Source organism: Vigna unguiculata, chromosome 3 (assembly GCF_004118075.2).
Source record: "Vigna unguiculata cultivar IT97K-499-35 chromosome 3, ASM411807v1, whole genome shotgun sequence".
NCBI lineage: Eukaryota > Viridiplantae > Streptophyta > Magnoliopsida > Fabales > Fabaceae > Vigna > Vigna unguiculata.
The window spans coordinates 321,165-343,730 of NC_040281.1; the positions used below are offsets into that span (position 1 = coordinate 321,165).

The following is a 22,566-nucleotide window of genomic DNA, read 5'->3' on the forward strand; positions in this document are numbered from 1 at the left end:
GGACACAAGAGAAGAAAACGGGCAAAATTTTAAAAAAATAAAATAAAATAATATGTATATATATAAAGAAAAATGGGAAAACAATAAATATATTTTTCACATTATATAATTTAAATATATAGATATAAGAGAAAAAAAAAGTACATGTATTTATTTTTAATTTGTCGATGATGTAAAGTTTCAAAACTTATATTAAATTTAGCAAACTTAGTAATATGGTCATTTAATATGGTCATTTGTAATTAAATTATAGACTTAAATATTCTTTTCATTTTTATTTTTATCACTTTTCTTCGATAGTGTTATTTTTTTGTTCCACATTCTATTAAGATTTAATATTCATTAATTTTGATTAATTTGATTTTTTTTAACGGAATTTAAATAGTTAATATATATTGTGTGGGTCATGTCATACTACTCACGTTCTATTTCTTTTTTTTTTATTCTTTTATTTTTTAATTTAAAAAAATTATGTGTCAAAGTTAGCTTTGTGTTATGTGTTAATTTCAGTTACACATATAATTTCATGGTTATATTATTTTTTTTCTCAATTTAATTTTTATATTTATTATTTTGTTTAATTCAATCCTACTTTTTGTTTAGAATAATTTTGTCACTTTTAATTTTTATATAAATTCAATTATATAAATTAAATCAAATTTAATTTTTATATAAATATTATATCTATATTTATATTAAAATTGACATTTTTATTAAATATATTTTAAATTTAATTATAAATTATTAGATTAAATTATAAATTGAATCTAAGTTTTAGATTCAATTATTAAATATAATATAATTATTTAAAATATTATTAGAAAAAAGAATCAAAATGATAAAATTGACAAAAATTATGACATAATTGAACATTTAACGAAAAAGATGACGAAATTGAAGAAACACAACAAAATTAGAGATAGAAAAGTATTTAAGCCCAAACTATAATATAAAGTTTTTTTTATTATTAGTGCATCCTATTTTTAGAGTTTAAGGATTAGAGTTTAGTATATGTTATTTTTCAAATAATGAATAAAATATTTCAAATAACATTTTTACGTTGTAACTATTTAAAAATAGTTTAGATAAAAAAAATTAAATTTTTTGGTTTATTATTTTCTTTAAACGTAAAATTACGTATTATTTTTAATTTTTGTTATAAAAAATTAAATTAAAAAACTTTAAGAAAAATTCCCTTCCATTGATTTCCCCAACTTAAGGGGAATTGTTGTTTATGTTAGTCGCACCACCTTTTTTTTTTCTTCAAATAGTAAAATTTGATTTTTTTTTCCTTCATTCAATAGTTTTTTTTTCTACTTCTATACATCCAAAAGTAATAGTACAAAATTTGTTTAATTAAAAAAGTTATTTTTAAAATTAAGCCCATTATCGTTGGGTGGCTTCTTTATTTTGCAGGGGATGAAATGTTTTCGATAATCCATGCTTTATATAAAAATCACTAGAAAAGAGGCCTCATTTTCGCTATTCATTCTAGAAATTTTCTAAAAAAAATAAATAATGCATCTATAAAATTATATTTTCAAAAATTGGTGTGAGGTACTTCTTTTCATTTGTTTGGAATAAAACCACATTCAGCATATCTCTCAGACCATTTATTTCTTGAGATTTAGGTTAAAAGTAATATACTGTTTTTAAGTTTCAGTTATACACAAAGGGCTATTAAATGAGCAAGTGTAAGGGTCCTATAGTACAAAGCTTTCTACCTCATCCTAATCCTAACCCTAATCCAAATTCCTCAGTATCTGGTTTATCTGTTTTAGCTTGTCCTCTTACTGATAAATGAAAACTGATATCTTTTGAATCTTCATTACTGCTGCCAATGCTATTAACCGACTTCTTCTACATAAATGTTAACATCATGTGAACAAAAACCAGAATTTAGCATATGCAGAGTGATAAGAATTGTGGTACAACTTGAATATTACTGATAACTGTTGATATCATTGTAGTTAGACAAACTTGTTGACTGTTGAAATGTATATTACCTTTCAATCCCATTGAAAAGAATGAGAAAATAAATGGATAATCTTATATGATACAAGCTGAGCACCCTGCATTATTGGTTTAAGGAATTATGAACAATGGAAGAACTTACTAGAGGAAAATTTGCATTTAATCATTAAGCAGGAGCAATGGAGACTTTGTCCACTTCTACAATGTATTCAAGGGTTGCAAATGGAGGGATTTGCACACCAGTGCCTAAGTCTGCACCATTTTCTCCAAACCCCAATTTTGGAGGGACTATTACCTTCCTTTTGCCTCCAGCCTTCATAGTTTTTAGCACATATTCTATCCCTTCACACACTCCCTTACTATATGGCCTTGATCCCATCACTAGAGCCAATGGTTTCTTCTCCCCTTCAAATGTGTTCACAAACACTTCTCCATTGTTTTCAATTTTTCCCATGATATCAATCACAACTAGATCACCAGGTCTTGGTGAAGCACCACCACCAACTTTCAATTCATAGTACCTGCAATTCAACGCATCAGAAAATAAGGCCTATAACTGTACAAAAATTACCTAGCATATTTTAGAGTGTGAAAGATGGTTAACCTTATCCCATTAGGTAGCACCACCTCTTCCACCTTCTCAACATTCCTATGCAAGACAAGAAGTTCATCAGTCATCACTAAAGAACCAACTCATATATAAGTTTTGCTGCATAACTTTGGTGAATGTAAGAGAAGAGGTTTGATGTTGAAAAGTCATGTTAATTGCAATGAGTTCTAACCTGCCTTAATTGAAACCTATAGTTAGTTGTCTTCAAAAGGTCTACTTATAGAAGGGCCAGCCAAAAGACTATGTAAAACTTAAGTAATGTAGTTCTTATAAGACTCAGACACTTTTTACAGTACAAACCCAAATTCTAAGAACTGTATATTTTCTTGAAGAAGTCACTGAAGACCTCAGTAGAAGGGAAAAAAAGATGTTTTTAGTAACTTGAAAAATTTGCTGGAAAGTTATTGATAAGTAAGTGCATATTTAGATTCAGTTGAGAGATACAAACAACCTTTACTCTAAAAGTTGTGTATTAGAATTCACAAAAGTACTTTTCTAACTTTTATCACAGCCTAATAGACCTACTGGTGCCACAAATGATGTATTTTTGCCACATTTTGGGAGGGAACTTGTAACATTCATAAGTCTGGTTATGTCAATGTCAAAAAATCTCTGTATGGATTGAAGAAGTTTTCAAAAGATGAAACAAAAAACTACACATTCACAGTTTTCTATAGAAACTAGGAACACGGACCTTGTATTTGCCTCTTGCTGAGACACCTCAAGGCGAGTCTTGATTTGTTCTGAGATGACACCAAATGCAAGGAAACCAACCCATGCAAGACCAGCTCCTAGCCCAAACCGTCTAGTCAAGGAAGTGGCTATCCAATCTGTGGATTCAACCTTAGTGGATGAAGTGACTGGTTTGATGGGCTTCTGTTGCTTAGCTTCAGTGGAAACCTGCACTGCTTCCTCATTCAAATTTGTTGTTCTTATCTGTGAAGGGGAAGTTGGGGGCTGAGATTGTGGGGGAGGAGTTGGTGGAGGTGTTGGTGGTGGAGTTGCTGATGATGAAGAAATGTGATGAGTTCTGGCAAGGGGGAGGGAGAAAATTGGTGGGGAACCAAAGAAAGTAGCCATGTTGAGGATGAAGGAAAGTTGGTTTAGACAGAAAAGGTACAAAGAAATATCTCACAAGGTCCAGTTAGGAGCTTGTAGTCCCCACCTTATCCCTCACAGGATCCATCTTAGCCTTTAGTTGCACATGTCACAGATGATAACATAAACTATAAAAACCTTAGCTGTTACGTATAAATTATGCAGAGTTGATTCTCTACTTTTCCAGTAAAACAAAAATAACACGTTTCTTCCTTTCTTTCTTTCTGTCTTAAAGGGGAAAAAGGAAAAGTTTCCCTGCCATGCCAACTATAGCTACATCATGGCTCTCATTCTTCTCAATCTATAGTTAGGTTTATTCTATTTCATTAAATATGTCAGTAGTCTTTTAAAATCTGAGGTAAATTTACTTTTGATCCTCAAATTTAAAATTAATCTTGTAATTTGAAAATATTTATTTTAATCTTTTTGTTCTAAATACCGCTACAAACTTTATTTATATAATTAGCAATTCCTAGTCGTTTGCTTAATAATCTGTTTTGTCTGATCATCACATTACATCAGATGTTTGCTTACATTTTAGTATGAAACACTTGGATAGAGGAACTAAAACTTTAATCTGAATTTAATGGGTTAAAAATATATTTAAACTTATTCACTATATATAAACTATACTGGTTAATGTATCAACCATATTGTTACGGGCAAATGAGGCCAACTCCACTCAAATACAACACCTATGTTGTTGCTCAGTCTCTAGAAACACAAACAACTGAATAAATAACATTATTTTTCCTGTAACAGTATGCAAGTCCAAGAGAGAAATGCAAGGTTCACAGAGAATTTAGCACATTTACCCAGTTAACATGGTCACTAATTACAGAAGCAAGCAACTTTCAATTATGTTAATCCTTTCTTCTATCCAAATTACAGCTGCAATTTTCCGTAACTATTTATGAACAACAAAATTTAGACACTGATTACAACATTTTTCAAAGAATTTTGTACAAACAAATGGTACAACCTGACACTAACTGCACTGTGGATTACACAGAAAAGACAAGGAAATGGAGGAAAACAAAGAAGAAGAAGGAACTAGAGGAGTGAAAACCTTGAATGAGAATGTAAGTTAGCTGAACCAATCACTTTTGTCAATCCCAAACGGTAAATACTCTACAATTTGCCCTCACATTTATAGCAGTAAAATGAAAAACAAAATGTTAGTTGTATAATTTTCTCCTATCCTGCGGGAAACTCAGCAACTCTAGATGACTGAGCACTTGATCTAGGCACTTGAGAAGCAGTAATTGGCCTCTGCAATGGCTTCAGAGCAGCCATGATTTCAGCAAATGTGGGCCTCAACTTTGGATCTCTGTAATTCAGAAAAGTAGCATATCCAGTCATATATCACATTGTAGAAAAGAAATATTACATGCAATGACTGAGATATAATATTGCAAACTCATGTCTACAACCTTAGAAACATGTTTATGCCCTTTAAAATATCACATTCAAATAAGAAAACACGTCATCTCCAAATGTTTCACCATTTAAACTTAGAAATTCATCCATACAGTCTAAACAGAATGAGAAGAAAACTTCTCCGTGATATGCCAAAATTCTATATGGTTAAATGGAAGAGTATAACATATTTGAGTCACAGTTCAGAATGGAAGGACAAAATGATTGAAAGTTCACTCACGTCTGCCAGCATTGTCTGATAATATCAGCAATGGCAGGGTCTACATCATCTGGAATGTCTAGACGGCGATGTTGGAAACCCACTGCACCAACAACTTGCATTGGATTCATTCCTCCCCAGGGTTGCTGCAAAGTAGAGAGCTCCCACAATATGACGCCATAGCTGAAAACGTCGCACCTAGAAAATGAGTAGCAACTTGTCATCATAAAAGCATTGAGTTTTAAGAAGTGGCTGAGCCAACGAGAAAATTGGTTTGAGACAAGACAATGATAGAACAGTTTTTAGTACACTGAAAAGATAAAGCTTGTTTTGTTTTCCCTAAAACTGTAGATTCCAGAGGATTCAGCAAGTTAACCAAGCTTATTTTTTTGTTGATTTTAATTGCAAAGAGAAAAAATGGATTATCACACTCCTCCTGGGAAAAAAATGTGGATGCCTAGCATCAAGAACCAACTCTCCCAAAATCTCTAGTTGTTAGGTGCAAGCCCATGAATGTTCTTATTAATATTATAACTTCAGAAAAAAATAAAATGAAAATTGGACCACATTGGAGATTTATGATCAGTAGTTTCTTCATTTTCATTTTCTTCCTCGTTACCATGACCAAGCTGCAGCATCCAAGATCAACTGATGGTTCTGTTTCTCATCATCAGCCTGATGCTAACGATCTTAAGATTCCTCATAATCAAATTATAGAAGAGAAACAATTGATCTCCAGTCATGAAACTCAATCTGTCCAATACCCTATCGTGATTCAATGCTCCAACATCAAATATGTTCTTCCTCAGTGTAAAGCCTTAAAAACAATACCTTCTGAACTGAACATTGTAGAACCTTCAGTATAGCATCTGTAGGTATATATCCGACTTTTTAATTACCGAGTTTGACATGCAGTTAGTTCCTGTTTGGTATAATTGGCTTGCTTGGGAATGTATAAATTGTAGCAAATATAACTTTTCCAAACGCTCTTTCAGAAAGCTAACAAACATGAGCAATTATTTCTTCAAAATAAGCTGAATCAAACGTGCACTTAATATAAAGTCATAAATTTGGCTATTGATGTTTAGAATAGGCTAAAAGAATCAGTTTGGCTTGCCTACTTGTTAAACTAATGAAATCTACATAGATATTTGAATGCATAATATGCTAGTCATACATTTGTGGCAATGTTAAATAGAGGAAGAGAAGTCAGATTCGAAGGGTTTTCACAACACCTTCGTGTCCCTAAAGAAAAACAACTGCTAAGAATAGCACAGCTTACTTTTCATCTGAAAGTTCATTTCTCAACACTTCTGGAGCCATCCATTCAGCCTGAAACATATTATACACATAAGTATTTTTACATGAAAACGTAGTTTAAAAATTTACAGGAAAGAAAATCCTCAGCCTTCCAAAAGTAGTGTTTTGGTAAAGGATATAACAAGTGTCTTTAACTTGTGTTCTAACATATGTTTATTGCCATGATATTATTTAATAAAGGGGACAGATTTTACAACAGCTATTGGACAAAGGAAATCAAAATTATGATAGCTTACTGTTCCCGCAGTTGATCTGGAAGAAAGGAAGGTGCTATGCTTCATTCGTGATAAGCCAAAATCACATACCTATCCAACAGCAAAAAGAGTGATAACCTATCAACAAATAAAGTCAATCACAACACTGTAAGGAACATAAATCACAAGATTCGTTATTAGAACCTTCACAACCCAGTTTTTGTCAACAAGAAGATTTGGGGACTTCAAATCACGATGCACTATCACTGGAGTACTGCTGTGCAGGTAGTTCATTCCTCGGGCCTGAATAATCAAAAGAGAGAAAGGTTATATAAATGATGACATCTCTGGTTGTTACAGCAACAATTTACTGAGTGAAACTGGGACAACAAGATCCTACAGCATCAAGGGCCATCCGCAACCGCCTTCGCTCATCTAATTGATTGTTTGGTCGGTGAATTAATCTATACAAACTCCCTCTGCAAAAGATTATCTACATCTCAGTATTTAAAGAATCAAACTTAGAGAGATATTAATCAAGTATAATAAATACCCTTGAGTGTGGTTATCTATAATTTCTGACTTCTTACGTTACCAGCCTAACAAACATCAGTATGAGTTGGGCTTAAATTAGTAACAAGTAAATGGCACAGTTGCAAATACACGCCTACAGTTTCAGTTCACAGCATTCATATATTAGAAAATGGAATGGAACACAGTCACAAATAGTTTTATGAAAAGGATAGACTAAAAGCATTTAAGTGTTTCCATGTTGTATATGTAATCAAGTAATTATTAAGATAGAAAAGAGAGGTCCAAATGCTATTATTCTAGTGGTTTCTACTTTCTTCCATCCAATAAGGATTTTCTCCTTCTCATGGCATATGCTGCATCATTCGCTAAAGTAATTTTAGAAAGTATTTTTGGAAGATGTAGCATTACTCTTGTCTCATAGAACATTAACAACTATTTGTCTATTTAATTGATTAAGATGGTAGGGCAAGCAAATATCGACTTCTAAAAATTGAAAATCCAAAATATCAGTCTCATTAAGCTCAGGAAATGAAGAAATTCAAGTTACCTAGGAAGAAATTCAGAAACAATTGAAAGATTTGGAGGCCGAGTTACTGCTCCCATGAAGAGAACAACATTTGGATGCCTCAGTCTTTTCATTATTTGGACCTATTGCAATTTACATACGTTAAACAAGCACCTCCATCATTGAACAGGGAACCAAATAAATATGTAAATGAGATGGTGGCACAACAAAAAAACCAATATTACATAATAGCTGAAGAATTGACACAAAATTACTTCACAATATTTTGAAGTGGCAAATCTTAAATTAGAAAGATTAAAGAAACAACTAAATTAAACTATCTTCCATTTGATCCACTTATCTCCCTAAAACTCTAAAGCCTCTATTGATCTTATCTATTGACGAGACCAAGCTATAGTCTTTACACTCGATGGAATCATTAATCATATCATATGGGGTCATAAATAAGTACAATGGAAAAAGAAGAAAACCGTAGGTAGCAATGTTCTTACCTCACTTTTGAACTCTTCAAGTAATTCACCAGAGATATCTTGATATAAGAACTTCTTTACGGCAACTTCCTGTAAAAATAAGAGGGAACATACTGTAAATATATATATAATCTACACAATGTAATAGGAAGCAACGGCTATACATATATTGACAAGTGGTAACATAAATTAGGTAGGAAATACTGCAACAAAATAACATTTTATAAATTGTTGTACTTGCATATACAAAGGTGCAATTGCAGTAATGAAGGTATAATGACTCCTAAACAATAATGACTCACATTATTTGCAATTGCAACAAACTCACATTTCATTGCAAACAATAATGACTAGACCTATAATAAAAGAAAGATGAAAAATGTATGTACTACGCTAAACAATACAATTGATAAGGTCCATGATGGTATGAGACTCACAGTTCCATGCCATTCACCACGGTAAACTTCCCCATATGATCCTGCATGTTAAACACAAGCCACACAGTAGCAAATTGAGTTTTTCTACAGAACAAAGACAACAAACAAGTGCTCCACCAAACACTAGCACTGTCAAACAGAAAAATGTACGACTAATATAAAACAATGCACAACCTAGTCCAATACGCTCTCCCATTTTGATTTCATCCCATGGAATGTCATACTCGGCAACCTCATCCAGTGCAGAATCAGATTTTGTGCTGTCATTACTTACTGATCTGTCAGATTTTCTCTCACCTTCTGAGTTTTCTCCTAAAGCATTAGGCTCTCCATCACCACTACCCTTTGACTCAGAACCACCACCCTCTGTATCCCCATCGCTTCGACTGTCCTGCTCATACTTACTGACAGCAGCAGTGGTTGCTACAACAGCTGCAGCAGTAGCAGTAGCAGCTGCTGCTACAGGAATCTCAAGATTTGAGTCAGTGTTTGATTTTGTCACCGCAACTACCATAGAAGATGCAACAACAGCCGCAGCAGCAGCTGCAGCCGCTGCCACTGGGACATTTTTCCCATACTTTACCCGAGCTGCTTCTGCCTGAGATGGTATGTTCTGTCCAGTAGTTTCCCCTGTATCAAGGGAAAGACCAATTCCTAAGCCATCACCACTGCCAAGAGTTGCTTTGCGAAGAATTTTGTGGTAAGGCAAAGGAGGCAAAAATCGAGCAGGAACTAGGCTGTCATCAGTCTTAATTTCTTGCTGGCAACTTGCTTGTTTATTTTCATCTTTTTGTTCAGTTGGAAAATTGGTCCCAGTTGGAGTACCTAACTGCCCATGATACATTTCAGAAAATAAGTTTGGAGGTGCAACAACACCGCTTTCAAGTAAAACGTCATGAAGTTTTTGAGCCAAGTTAGGATTTTCCTTAGCAGCATCAATCATGTATTGGGAAACATCTTTGACTTTCATTCTACGTGCTGCAGGGGAACTGATGCCCTCAGTCCAAGAAGGAGATCTTCCATGCATGTATGGATAATTAGCTCTGCTGGAAGATTCCTTCACTCTTGTCTTCTCTGCATAGGGGGTATTTTTGGATTCATTTGATGGTTTCTTTAAATCTTCCTTGCCAGTAGCAAGCCCACTCAAACCAGATTCTTTCCCTCCACAGTCTGAAGTTTCTTCAGATGAACTTCCAACCCCGCTACTGAATGATGCTACATTGGACGAATCTAGCTCTCTTGATGAAGGACTGGCCACAAAGGAAGATCCATCGCATTCAATGTGTGATGCAGTAGCATCAGATGGAATAAGTGCTCCAGGAGCTGCCATTAGGTCCACAATGTACTCCCTGAAATTCATATCAGTCATAACTTGCAGATACATGATAGCAAGGCTTTTGCAACTTCTATTTAAGGAAGTTACAAAAAGAATGAGAGAACATTCATCTCTAGGCAATATTAAAAGGATTTATTGAAAGCCTGACATGAACAAAGGAGACTAGTAAATAGTATCAGAAATAGTAATATAACACATTTTCAAGTTAGGAACAATATATGACAAAGGAAGCATTATGAAACAAGATTTCATGCCTATTCTACTGAAATTTAGCATTGCCATATGAAGCAGGTAAAATGAGTATGGAAATCTTGTTTCAATGACTCATTATGGTCTAGAGAGGGTAGACAGTTACAAGCAGTCTTACCTTACCTCAGAGAACTATGTATAAACAAATAATGCTTTTCACTTGTCTGTACCACAAAATCAAACTTTTAGAGTGCTTACCTTCCATCATCAATTTTGACAAAGTTCATAGCTACATCATCAGAACCCATGTACTGCAGTCCTTTCACTAATCGACACGGAATGCCCAAACTGTCAGCTAAAACCTACATTTAATAAGATAAATATGATTTTATTAGATGAATCATGGAAGCTTCTAGAAGAGTATAACAAAAATCTCATAGCAAATAACGGTTCTAACTGTCCATTGGAATAATACATTTTGGAGTATATCTTACCATAACTAATGTTACTAGAGGCTTACTCAGCCAGACCATTCTTCATTGAAATGTAAACCAGAAAGAAGAAGATTGGGAAAAGTACCTTGAATAACAATGCGCGATGCCGAGCCAATCCAATGGTCAGTGAACCAAGAGGCAAAACCATGCTGCCAAGTGTGGCTTTTAGACTGTAACTAAGACTCCTCCAGGCTCTAGACATGCTTTCAGGATCTTTAACTGATCCACCCATATAGTCAGCCACCATTATTGCAAGCTTGTGTACCAAATTGCTATTTACAACTACTTCAAAATCTTTTCCTGAACTGGCAGCCATCTTCATGGCTTCTTGTTCAAGTTTCAACAAGTTGGAATCAGCAGCCCTATTGACCAAGACTGCTTCCCATGTGACATCAACTGAGGTTGATTTTCCTTGCAGATCTACTAGAGAAGGCATTCTTGCAGAGGTTGACTCAGTCAATATCCCATACAGATCATAGAAACCGTCTGAGATCTTGTCATCATAACCAAGAGCATTGTAATTCTGTGAAGCACGGATAAATCTACGATATGAGATAAGTCAGAAAGGAATATAAAGTAGGACATATTACAGTTAAGTAATGAAGTGACACAAAGAAAGAAGTTAGCTTTCATCAGTTCATGCATCAACATCCTGATCAATTCAGTATCATTAACTCTAAATTTACTTTCTCAAGATGTCAACAACCCATTACTAATATAAACCGTTTGATGTCCAGGAAGTATGTCGTATAAGTCCAAATTGAAAGTTCTTAATGCATCTCAGGCACAACTTCAGTATCATTTTTCAATGTATATGATATGGATGGAACAGTAGCCTTTATGAAACTCCAACTTCTAAGAGCAAATATGCTGAGTAATATTGGAAGTTCCAGCCTTACAGCACTGTTCAGAGTGCTATTGATATATTTAATGATGGCAAAATTCTTCCAACAATCATGAGTTGTTATCTTTGTCATATCATACAGATAAGAACGTTTAAAGACAAAAAAACAAGTGAAGTCAAATGCAATATAAAGAGTCACAGATCCTTTGCTTTCAAACTACACTCCCCCCACCACACACACACACCTCCCTTTCTTCAGGCTTTATTCTTATTGCAATTCCATGATTCAAGTTATGAAAATGAAGCAGCATCTCTGAATTGCACGTCTCGGTTTGTAATAGATGATACTTTTGTTTTGCTCTTGTGGCACCCTCATAAGTATAACTAGAAGAATGTAACATCAACCTTGAAGTCAATGGACTAACAAAATGACTTACCCAGTACCGGTAGGCCACAACTTCTGCTGGTGTATTATCAGGGTCACAAGATCCCAAACTGATCTGCTTAACAGCTTCAATCTGTACAGCCTCAGGGTCCTCTTTTGCACTCAGCTCCAAAGCCAGTTGTATCTGATATTCCTCTTCCACTTCAGGATCCCTAGACGCGCTAGACTCCGAATCACGCCTTGCTGAATCAGACACAACATCTAAACCACCACTGCTCACTGAATCAGATGGCTCCATTCTTTCTCCTCTGGCCAGATTGGGAGATGGAGGACTGGGACTCTGCCTATTAGAAACTGAATGCAACCAATTGGAAAGCTTCTTAGGGGCAGTGGACGAAGATGAACCGTCACTGGACTTGGTGCTCTTTGATGAAGTAGCCCCCTGTGCATCATCTGATTGGTTAGACATGATATGAAGCTTCTTAAGAATGTTCTTCATATCTATTCCCTATAGTACTGAATGCTAAAGAAGTGGAAACCTCTCCATTTTGTTCCTTGACCAAGCATGAATCTCTCTGGCTCGAAGTATGGTCTTTGGTATCTACAAAACTATCCAAAGAACCCCTTTTTTGTGAAACAGCAACCGAACCAAGACAATCAAATCCAAACAACAGTCCCCAAGCAACAGGCCCTGCAAGCTTCCAAGTGAGGCGATCCAGATGGTTGAATTGAACTGGAGCAGTCTCCTATTCAGCAGACAAGACTGAAATATTCCAAAAGAAACACAAACAGATGTTTGATACCATTCACCACCTTTAGGAAGCAGGGAAACCAAAATCACTTAGCCCCCATATGGAGAAAGAATGGATCTTTGTTTCTGTTTGTGGAAGGAATAAGAGCACAAAAATGGAAGAGACAAGAGAGTTGTGAAGACAACATTAAAGGGCAGAGGCTAAGACAGCAGAGACTAGGAGCAAGTGGGAGAAGGTAGGGGCCACAAAGCATGACCCACTTGAGAAGATAGAGGGTCACAAGTACTTCACAATCCCAGAGAGAAAATTAAAGGGGAACTTGGTGGTGGGACTGGGAAACAAACACACACACACAACAAATTTGCTTTCTCTTTGTTCTTCCTCCTCCTCCTCCTTATCTCTATGTGTTTGTGTGATTAGTGGAGTCCCAATTGAGAGTGGTGGTGGTGGCATGAGTTGGGTGCTTGTGGTGAACTTGCTCAGAATTGGCATACAGAATGAACAAGTTGGAAAAATAAAAATGGTTGCTTTGAGTCTTCAACTTTTGCTATTTGAAGCATACCCAATCTTTGTCCTTAGTGATATGCATGTATAGGACAAAGGGCATTTCATTGAAGTGGAAGTGGCTAAAAAAAACTCACTTTCATGTGCACCCTCATCTCATCTCATCTCTTCTACTTGAGTAGCCCGCACTCTGCTCCCACCTTTTCAATGCTCTCTTCAATTCTGTTCGGTTCTATGCTACTCGCGGATAACGGTACCCATTATTACCCCTTTCTTTTTTCCTTTTTCAACTAAATCTAGAGTGTGCTACACTCCTAGTGCTTCCTACACAGTGTTATACCATAAAAAATTGCATCCCACCATTCTCCATAATTTATATATGGTGGAGAGTCTACTAGACTTCGTACTACATTTTCACCTTTACCTATTAGCCTCCACCATTCATACTTTTCCACAATATCATTTTTCATTCCCTTTTCTAAATACTCTTCTTCTTCTCCAATCATACACACTCCTCTCATTCACCAACTCACATTACATAACACGTCCCTTCACTTTATTACTGTCCCTGGGGAAACCTTATAACATCTATATTTCAAAATCTCATCAAACATTAAACATGTTTTAACTTTTAACCTCTTTAGTCAATTTTACTTCCTTAAATCCTTAGTTATCAAGTTTCTTTCACAAAATGAAATGGTCGTAAAAGCCTCTCTCTTTTTCGTATGTAAAAAAACTACTCAATGTATAAATCCTTCTGATGCATTCGCTTTAGCACCTTTTTTTTTTGGAACAAAAACCCCTCTACTTTACTTAAAAAGGTTATTTTTATGAGACTGATTTGGGTTTTTTAAGAAACCAAATTATATGGTGTTTGTTTAATATATTTTTTTAAAAAAATTCCCTTTTAAAACACATCTAGGATTCTTCATAAAATTATAAAATAGGGCAACTTAAATACATTAATTTTACTTCTGAACAGATTATTAATTTTAAATCGGTATATAAACAACATATTCAATCAAGCACTTATATAGATTGACAAACATATAATTTAAAAACATTCCAGTATAATTTATATAATGTATTTTTATGTTTTCTCCTGAAACACTTTTATAGTATACAATTATTAAAAAATAATTACTATAGTGAAATGTATCTATACGTGTTTATTTATAATTTAAATTTATTTATATTAAAATAAACAACCGTCTTAAGCATTGCAATAAATAACTGCAAAATTAGAAAATTTATTTTAAAAATACTCATTACTGTAATTACATGAACTAAGTTAATTGAAGAGAAGAAGAGGTATTGACTAATTAGTTTTGGTTGGTAAATAGCGGTGTTGACCACATATTTGGTTTGATTGAGTTGTGAAAACAAAAATATTTAAATTCATAAAAAAATTTACAATTCGATTTGAATATTGGAAAAATGAAATTTTGATGTAGAAATTCTATGTATGTCCATTTATACAACTGAGTTATACATCGACTTTCAAAATAAAACAACGTCTATGTATATAAGTTTGATTTATATTAGATTAAATTAATTTTGAAATGAGATCTGAAATTAACTTGAATTAAATATTTTTTAATTTAATTTATTTTCAAAAGAATTCCTCATGGATTTTGACAAATTAGATTCAATTGAATCGATCTATTATAATTAAATATAAGGAAGGAAAACTCAAAAAGAAAAAAAAAGTGACGTGAGCTATTACTCTGCAATACAACACTTATTGCTGTTTTATTATCGACCACTAATTTTTCTGGCCACAAATTTCTTTGATGCATAACCCCAAAGTCGTTGCCCATGAAGGACAGTGACTTATGAGTAAATGATAACGGGTGCTTATATTTATTATTAAAATCTCATTTTCTAAATTGTGTTTATACTTTAATTTGTAATAAATTTATTTGATACTTTAAGCTACAACCTAAAATATTTATAAATGTCTTAAAAATAGTATTTTTGAAAGAAACGGAAGCCCAACAACACATACAAACGTGTACACTTACTTAACGTGTCGAACATCTAATAATTTCTCAAAGATTAAACAGATAATTTTGTTAACAGCATACATATTAAACTTACTTTTATTTGTAAGTAACACACTGAGAAAATTATGAAATTATTCAAGTTAAAAATTGGATGATTATGTTTTAAGTTTGATATTATAGGGTGTGTTTGATTTATCGGAGGATTGATTCGAGTTGGATAAATTTTTTAATGTGACTTTTTTATCTTTTAATTAACTTCAAAAACCATATATGTATCGATTCAATCTTAAAAAATCAAGGTTAAATATGTTTTTTGTTCCTTAACTTTAGAATTAGTTCATTTTAAAAATTTTGATCCATTTAGTTTTTCATCTTTCGAAATATGTATATTTAATCATTTTAATCAAATTTTGTTAAGTTTATTTGATATTTTAAATGCGTATCATAATAATATTTGATTTAACATTAAAGAAAAGATGTGTCAACAGTATAAACAACTTAAATATAATACTGAAATGCGTACAAAACATCAAATAAAACTAACAAAATTAGGTTAAAAAAACTAAATTCACATATTTTAAAAGATGAAGAACTAAATTAATCTAAAATTTTAAAATAAACTAATTTTAAAATTTACTAAAAAAATAATAGAACAAAAACATATTTAGTACAAAAATCAATTATACATCTAAACAAACATTTACTGAGTTAATAGTAGAAAAGTGGATGACGTGGATCGAATGCACGAGTGGTTGTGTCGTTCTCGCGGTGCCCTAATTAACAGGGATAGTATACTACCATTACGGACATTCTCATCATCCTCTCTGTCACATTACTTTTTAAAATAGAACTTTCTGGAATCTAATTTAAATTAACTATTTTTTAATTCTTCAAAAGCAAAATTTGGTAGGTTGGTAAATGTATTTGTTCAAATCATTATTTCCACTACAAAAATATTAGGTTAGGTTTAATTGAGTTTCTCTATTCTTTATGTTTAACTTAATTTAGTTTAATTAACATTTAAGTGAGTTAGATTTAGAGTTTCTATATTTTTTATGTTAAATTTGATTGAGATGGATCCATTGAATAAATATTTGAAATATCGTTTTGTTAAAACTGATAATTTATACGATTATATTAATATTTAAGTAAGTTAATAAATTAAGTTATTAGAGATTTTTTTCAAACTAATTTAAGATTTGAAATTAAATATATACCACAGTTTATTCATAATACAAGTGTAAGGTAAGAGTTTTCAATCATCTACATTAAATTCATCACTTAATTTCTATAAAAGTTAGATATTTTGAGTTGCATCGAATTTGATTTAATTGTAAATGAAACTCAACACAATTTAATTAAATTAAATTAAAAATAACTCAACCCAATTAACATTTCAAAAGTTTGGCAACGTTTCCCCAAATTTAGGTGAAAAACATGTGGTAGTATAGTCTTTTTCTTGAAAATTTTCACCTTAAAAGATTTTTATTAACAACTTTTGAAGATAAAAAATAGATAAATTCAAATATAATTAAGTATGATAGGAAAGTATGATTCATTGATATAAGTATCATTAAACTAGTATTAATAATCTTTTTAAGAGATTGCTAAACAATATTTTAACTTTGTTTTATTAAGCTTTATGATTAAATTTATTAGAACAAATATATATATATATATATATATATATATATATATATATATATATATATATATATATATATATATATATAACAAACTTCGTTTGAAAATTAAACTATATATTATATTTTTAAATTTACTTTGAGTTTGATAAACTGATGAATAAAAACACTATTACATTTTTATAAGAGAAAAAATATGTTTAAATTTTATAAGACTTAATTTATTTAGGGTTAACAGATATGATTTCCTGTTAATTGAAAAATATTTATGAGCAGAATCGAAACAGTTTATTCTTTTTTGTATAATTTTAAAATGTTATCTCTCTAAACTTTTAAATCATTTTTATTCTTCCAAGATTTAAGATGAGTTGTTTATCATTTTTATAATCAAGTCGAGTGGATAGTGATAAATCGATAAGATACACCAATCAAAATATTAATATTATTGATTTAGGTAAAAAGAAAATCATTGTAATCGATTGTATGTTGTTCTCATTTTAAGTAGATGGAAGATTTGTATATTTATTTCCCTAAATCAATTGAAAAAAAAAAAACAAGAATTTTATTTGAGTGGTAAACACTTTGGTGTTGTGGATACAAATTCGCATAAAACAAACTAATTTTATGTATGGAGAATTAACTTTCTTAAGTTTTAAAAATACAATTAAGAATCTTTGAATAAAATTTAATAAAAAAAATACCACTTGAATGATTAAATGAAATATTTACTATTAGATCAATTATAGCACATGTTATAAATCACAATACACGCAACATATAACAATTATTCAACTAAAAATGAAGCTCATAATCTTATCATTAAACAAAAAAAAAACTACAATTAATGATATAAACACAAATGATTTTGACTCGTTAAACTTACATTACTCGTTTATAATAGTTGAGTAGACTGATTAACTAGTTGAAATACGATGTATTCAATATTAAGCAATATAGTTACTATAAAAATAGGAGAATACGTTGGAGAAAAAATGTAAAAAATTCCTATAGAAGAAACTTGAGTATTTATAGAAATTAATAAAGTAGAAGAATTCCAATGAAATTCTTCACCATGTGACATGACTCAGTTGATACACAGTGCAAATCAGAAATCATAAAATTGAATAAAAAAAAAAAGAAGAAGCAAGAGATAAGAACATTAATGGAAAAGGCAAAGCAATGATATGATAATAAATGCATAAAGGACGAGAATTTGAAAAAACAAGAGAAATGATAATGCCAAGGGCGGCGTTTTTTGTCCTTAACTCACCCCTTTCGTTACTCTCATCAATTATTCCAATTTTATTTCACCATGTGGATGCTTTTGTTATTTTTTTAATTGTTCTATATGCATTAATTATATTCTACTTTTTTAATTTCGTACATATAAAACTTCATCTTTTATAAAAAAATTAATCACACATTATATAATAAAATTATGGTTTAAACGTGTAATATCTACAAAATAGTGTAGGAGTAATGGTGTGTAAACTAATTTGTCCTATTCAATTCTTTATTTCATTCCATTTTTCTAATTTCGATCATTAAAATGTCATTTTAATACATAAATTTTAAATCTATTTCAATTTTAAAAAATTAATTTAAAGTTTTTTATATATATATATATAATAAATTTGTTTTATTTTAGTCGTTATAAAAATTTTAATATATTATTTTCACGTTTCGATATACTATTTTGTGTATGAAATTATATATCAATGAGTTATTCAATAATAATGACATAATAAATTTAATAAATAATAATTTATTTGATAATGAGTGAGACTGTATGTTTAATGAACAACATATCTTACTGAAATAAATTTTACTGAAATAAATTTGATAGGACTCTGATATCATTTTAAATAACTCAGTGTTATTAAAATAATTTGAAATGTGAGGTTTAGACTCATTTATTTATTTTAAACTTATTTATCTCTAATCAATATAAAATCTTCATATGTATTTTTTTATTTTTTTTATTCATTTAAAAAGTAAAGTATATGATATTTTGATAAAGTAAAAATTGTTTGTTTCTACTAAATATTATGAAGATGTGCATTTTGCGTTAGTAAATGAGAGGATAATTTTAAAAATCATTAATGTGGTACATTTTTATTGATCCATGTGATCATGGTCAATATAAGATGACATGTTCAATTAAATTACAGGAATAAGTGTACCATTAAATCAATTAATGAATTGTTATGTCAATGAGTTATCGGTTAAAATAAATAAAAGTAGTGTAAATTGCTAAATAATATATTAACATATATACATATAATTAAGAATTGCTAATAATCAGTTTTAAGGTTGTATCAAATTTAAACAAAATGTAAATAGTTTATTGAAAAATATAATAGTTATAATTCAACTGATTAGTTCAAAATAAGAATGAATAATGAATAATGAGAATGTGATAGTTGATTGCAATTGACTTTTAATAATTGATTAAGCAGAATGCATAATTGATTATTTTGAAGGTAGTGAAAGAGCACTCACATGACATCAAAGAAAAGTTAAAAAGAAGAACGCTGAATTTGTCGTCTAACGCGCTTTTTAACTTTGTTTCTAACAACAAACAATGTCATTTCACACTCATACTTTGTTTCTTTGGTTTATTGTTTGGTCACTGTTTTAGATCATTTTAAACCTCACAATTTAATAATACTTTCGCTTAAACCACCTCACAAAACAAAAATTTAAAATTTCCAAATATACTTCTCAAAACACTGTATAATAAACTATTCTAATTCAACAGTTGGCTAATATTTCATTCTAGCTAGTTGCTTAAAAGCCGTAAATGATGATGGTTTTTATATAATTAAGTATTCCAACTGAATAATTACTAAAATTTCGTGTTAATTTGATTTGTTTAAATAATAGAATTATATACTTGTTGTGCTGTTCACGAGAGGTATAATAATAATTTATCTTGTACTAAATTAATTAGATTATACATTTTTTTAAAATGGGCATCTTCTATATTTCATTATTTTTATTCTATCCATAAACTATTTTTTTCTCCACTATTTTTAGAAATTCACGGTTTATACTATTTCAGATCATTTTAGAATACATTTTCAATATTTTAAACTTTATATGTATTTCGTTTCATCATATTCAATAGTCTAGTACAGTATAAAAATTGAGAACAAGGATAATTTAAATTTGCATTCTTCTTCCAACTCTTTAGCATGCTTTTTATAAATAAAAACTGTGACAATACTCTCATCTCTTAAGTGGATAATATTTTAAATATAATGATTAACTTTAATAATATTATCTCAGCAAACTCAAAAGTCAAAATATATTTTTTAAGATATTTCGATTTCTAATATTGTTACATATTATTTCTTCTTAACTTTCATATATGTAATGTCTCTAATAATTCATTACATTTTGTTAATCTTTTACTAAACATCTCAAACAAGAATTATACAAATACAATTATGTTTAAATATTTTTTTCAAAATACAATTCCATCTTATTAAGAGAAAAATAAACACACACATATTTCCTCAATTAGACAATTCTTAGACTCTCACTATTAGTTATTCTAAATGTAACATCATATGCTACCAATACACAATCATATGAATGAATTTGGTTGGAAATCACGTAGACAATAACATAGAGTAAGCTATAATGTCTTTTTCTTATTTAAAAAAAAAAACATTATATATATAATTCAAACATTTCAAAAATTTAATCATTTACATTACACCCAATAGTTACACAATATAATTCATACTAAACATGTAAACTATTGAAAATTCACTCTATTTCTTGAAGATTCATGTGTACTTAAACTTGAAGATTTTGCTTTAGTCATATGACCTTCCACTCATCCAAATCATATATTTGGAATTAAGTTGTTCTTATATGACAAGATAACTTTTTACAACCAGTTTTATACTATTATCTTTCACACTGATCTAGATTATATAAATTTTCATCAACTTTCATCGTCTAAGTATCTTCGCTATGTGAGTTTGATAGTTAGTAAAGTTGGGATAATTTCATCAAAAAATCTTTATTCAACATATATCTTAAACCACTCAACATAGTATTTCCTCCATAAAAAATTACATTTACATCATACATACATCAATAAACATTACATAATAGATTATGTCTTACACTCTGACTCTATTCGGCCTCTCACACATATCCATGGTAGATTATGTCTCATGTCTCTACTCTACTGAGCATCACACATATCCACATTGGATTATGATTCATATCCTGATACTACTCAACCTCTTACACATATTCATTTATAAAATCTCAAACAATTGATTTTATGCTCAAGAATCTTCCTCTTTCACTCAACAAACACACGAAAACATCTAATGAGACAATTTTTCTTTTATCAAATTAAATTATAAGAATTTTCGTAATTATTAACGGTAACAAATTCGTTGGTAAACCCAAAATTACCAATAGAATTTAAGATTTAAATTGCCAACAAGCACAAACACATATACCGGATAGGATTAATTTTGTAGTTTTACTTTATTCCATTCAATGAATTTTCTAAGTCTTTTCATAGTCTCATATACTATTTTAGTGATTTCAGTATTTAACATTCAGAATGTACTAAAAATAAATTCACATGATTTTAAGTTCTGCACAAAACTAATTACTTTGCTCCACCACTTTTGTTACATTTAGTCTCACATTTATGATTGAAGTGGTTCACTATTTATTATAGATAAGACATTGTGAATGATAAAACTCTAAATTATTGATCCAATTTTAAGTTTTGCATATAACTTTTGACTTCATAATTAATAGTACTTTTATCATTCCACTTAATTATATTTAAAGATTTTTTAACTTTTTATATGAATTAAATGTCACATTTATTATTGAAGTGGTTTACTACTTTACCATTCCACTATAAATAATACCACTTTTATCATTCTAATATAATTGAAGGGCAAGAAGAAAAATAGTAGAAGTACAAGTTGTTACCATCTAATAAATAGATCTAATCTAATAATTTTTCCCACAGTCCCATTACATAAAGTGTAGTACTATTCATCACTTTACAATACATTTTCAATGAATTTGTTAAAGTCAATGTATTCTTTTTAATATAGATTTATTTACAATATATTACTATTTTTGAAGGGAAAAAATGATAAAGGAAAATAAGATATTACTAGAATGAAATAATAAAAAGAATCCCAAATTGTGGTATGTCTCTTTATACAATATCATACATATGTGTGCAGGAAATTTTATAAACTTCTAAAAGATAGATCTAAAAGTCATTTCATATTTTAAAAGATAGATCTAAAAGTCATTTCATATTTTAAAAGATAGATCTTATGAATTATTTAACTTTTGTGTTACAATATATAAACATATCGGAACCACTTGTATTCTTTATTTTTTTTAATTTTTTAAAAGCATAAATACTTTTATTTAGTGTTTTAATGATACAAATATTGCAATGTATCGCCATAAATTTAATACATCACATAATATTAAAAATTAATTTTTTAATTATAATAATATAAAATTCAATTTATTTATTATAATATCATATTAAATTATAAAAATTCTTTCTTTCTATATATGTGTAATAAACATATTAAGT

General features: G+C 30.4%; 2 protein-coding genes across 4 annotated transcripts; both read right to left on the reverse strand.

Moving 5' to 3' along the window:
- Positions 1–1,914: 1,914 nt before the first annotated feature.
- On the reverse strand, positions 1,915–3,715 carry LOC114177901 (peptidyl-prolyl cis-trans isomerase FKBP17-2, chloroplastic). The gene is made up of 3 exons (XM_028063493.1): positions 3,279–3,715; positions 2,579–2,623; positions 1,915–2,495 (listed from the first exon to the last, which is right to left on the reverse strand). The coding sequence occupies exons 1-3, from the start codon at positions 3,662–3,664 to the stop codon at positions 2,141–2,143; spliced, it is 786 nt and encodes a 261-aa protein (XP_027919294.1). The 5' UTR covers positions 3,665–3,715; the 3' UTR covers positions 1,915–2,140.
- Positions 3,716–4,517: 802 nt separating this feature from the next.
- LOC114177900 (probable serine/threonine-protein kinase SIS8) lies at positions 4,518–13,559 on the reverse strand. 3 transcript variants are annotated; one of them, XM_028063489.1, is made up of 13 exons: positions 12,103–13,550; positions 10,907–11,344; positions 10,586–10,689; positions 8,977–10,151; positions 8,803–8,843; positions 8,387–8,455; positions 7,917–8,017; positions 7,236–7,314; positions 7,040–7,138; positions 6,878–6,946; positions 6,604–6,653; positions 5,343–5,519; positions 4,518–5,012 (listed from the first exon to the last, which is right to left on the reverse strand). In XM_028063489.1, the coding sequence occupies exons 1-13, from the start codon at positions 12,547–12,549 to the stop codon at positions 4,880–4,882; spliced, it is 2,982 nt and encodes a 993-aa protein (XP_027919290.1). In that variant the 5' UTR covers positions 12,550–13,550; the 3' UTR covers positions 4,518–4,879. The 3 variants fall into 3 exon arrangements, with proteins under 3 accessions (XP_027919290.1, XP_027919291.1, XP_027919292.1); XM_028063490.1 differs by having other exon boundaries at positions 10,907–11,363; positions 12,103–12,386; XM_028063491.1 differs by lacking the exons at positions 4,518–5,012; positions 5,343–5,519; positions 6,604–6,653; positions 6,878–6,946; positions 7,040–7,138 and adding an exon at positions 7,389–7,434 and having other exon boundaries at positions 7,247–7,314; positions 12,103–13,559.
- Positions 13,560–22,566: the final 9,007 nt, after the last annotated feature.

Bases quoted from the DNA above. Each gene is read 5' to 3' on its own strand.
- LOC114177901 (XM_028063493.1), bottom strand. From the start codon at position 3,664: ATGGCTACTTTCTTTGGTTCCCCACCAATTTTCTCCCTCCCCCTTGCC. The intron at 2,624-3,278 runs GTCCGTGTTCCT...TGTCTTGCATAG, and splicing joins CAGCAAGAGGCAAATACAAG to GAATGTTGAGAAGGTGGAAG. The intron at 2,496-2,578 runs GTTAACCATCTT...GTTGAATTGCAG, and splicing joins GTGCTACCTAATGGGATAAG to GTACTATGAATTGAAAGTTG.
- LOC114177900 (XM_028063489.1), bottom strand. From the start codon at position 12,549: ATGAAGAACATTCTTAAGAAGCTTCATATCATGTCTAACCAATCAGAT. The intron at 10,690-10,906 runs GTACTTTTCCCA...TATTAAATGTAG, and splicing joins ATCGCGCATTGTTATTCAAG to GTTTTAGCTGACAGTTTGGG. The intron at 5,013-5,342 runs GTGAGTGAACTT...TCTGAATTACAG, and splicing joins ATCAGACAATGCTGGCAGAC to AGATCCAAAGTTGAGGCCCA.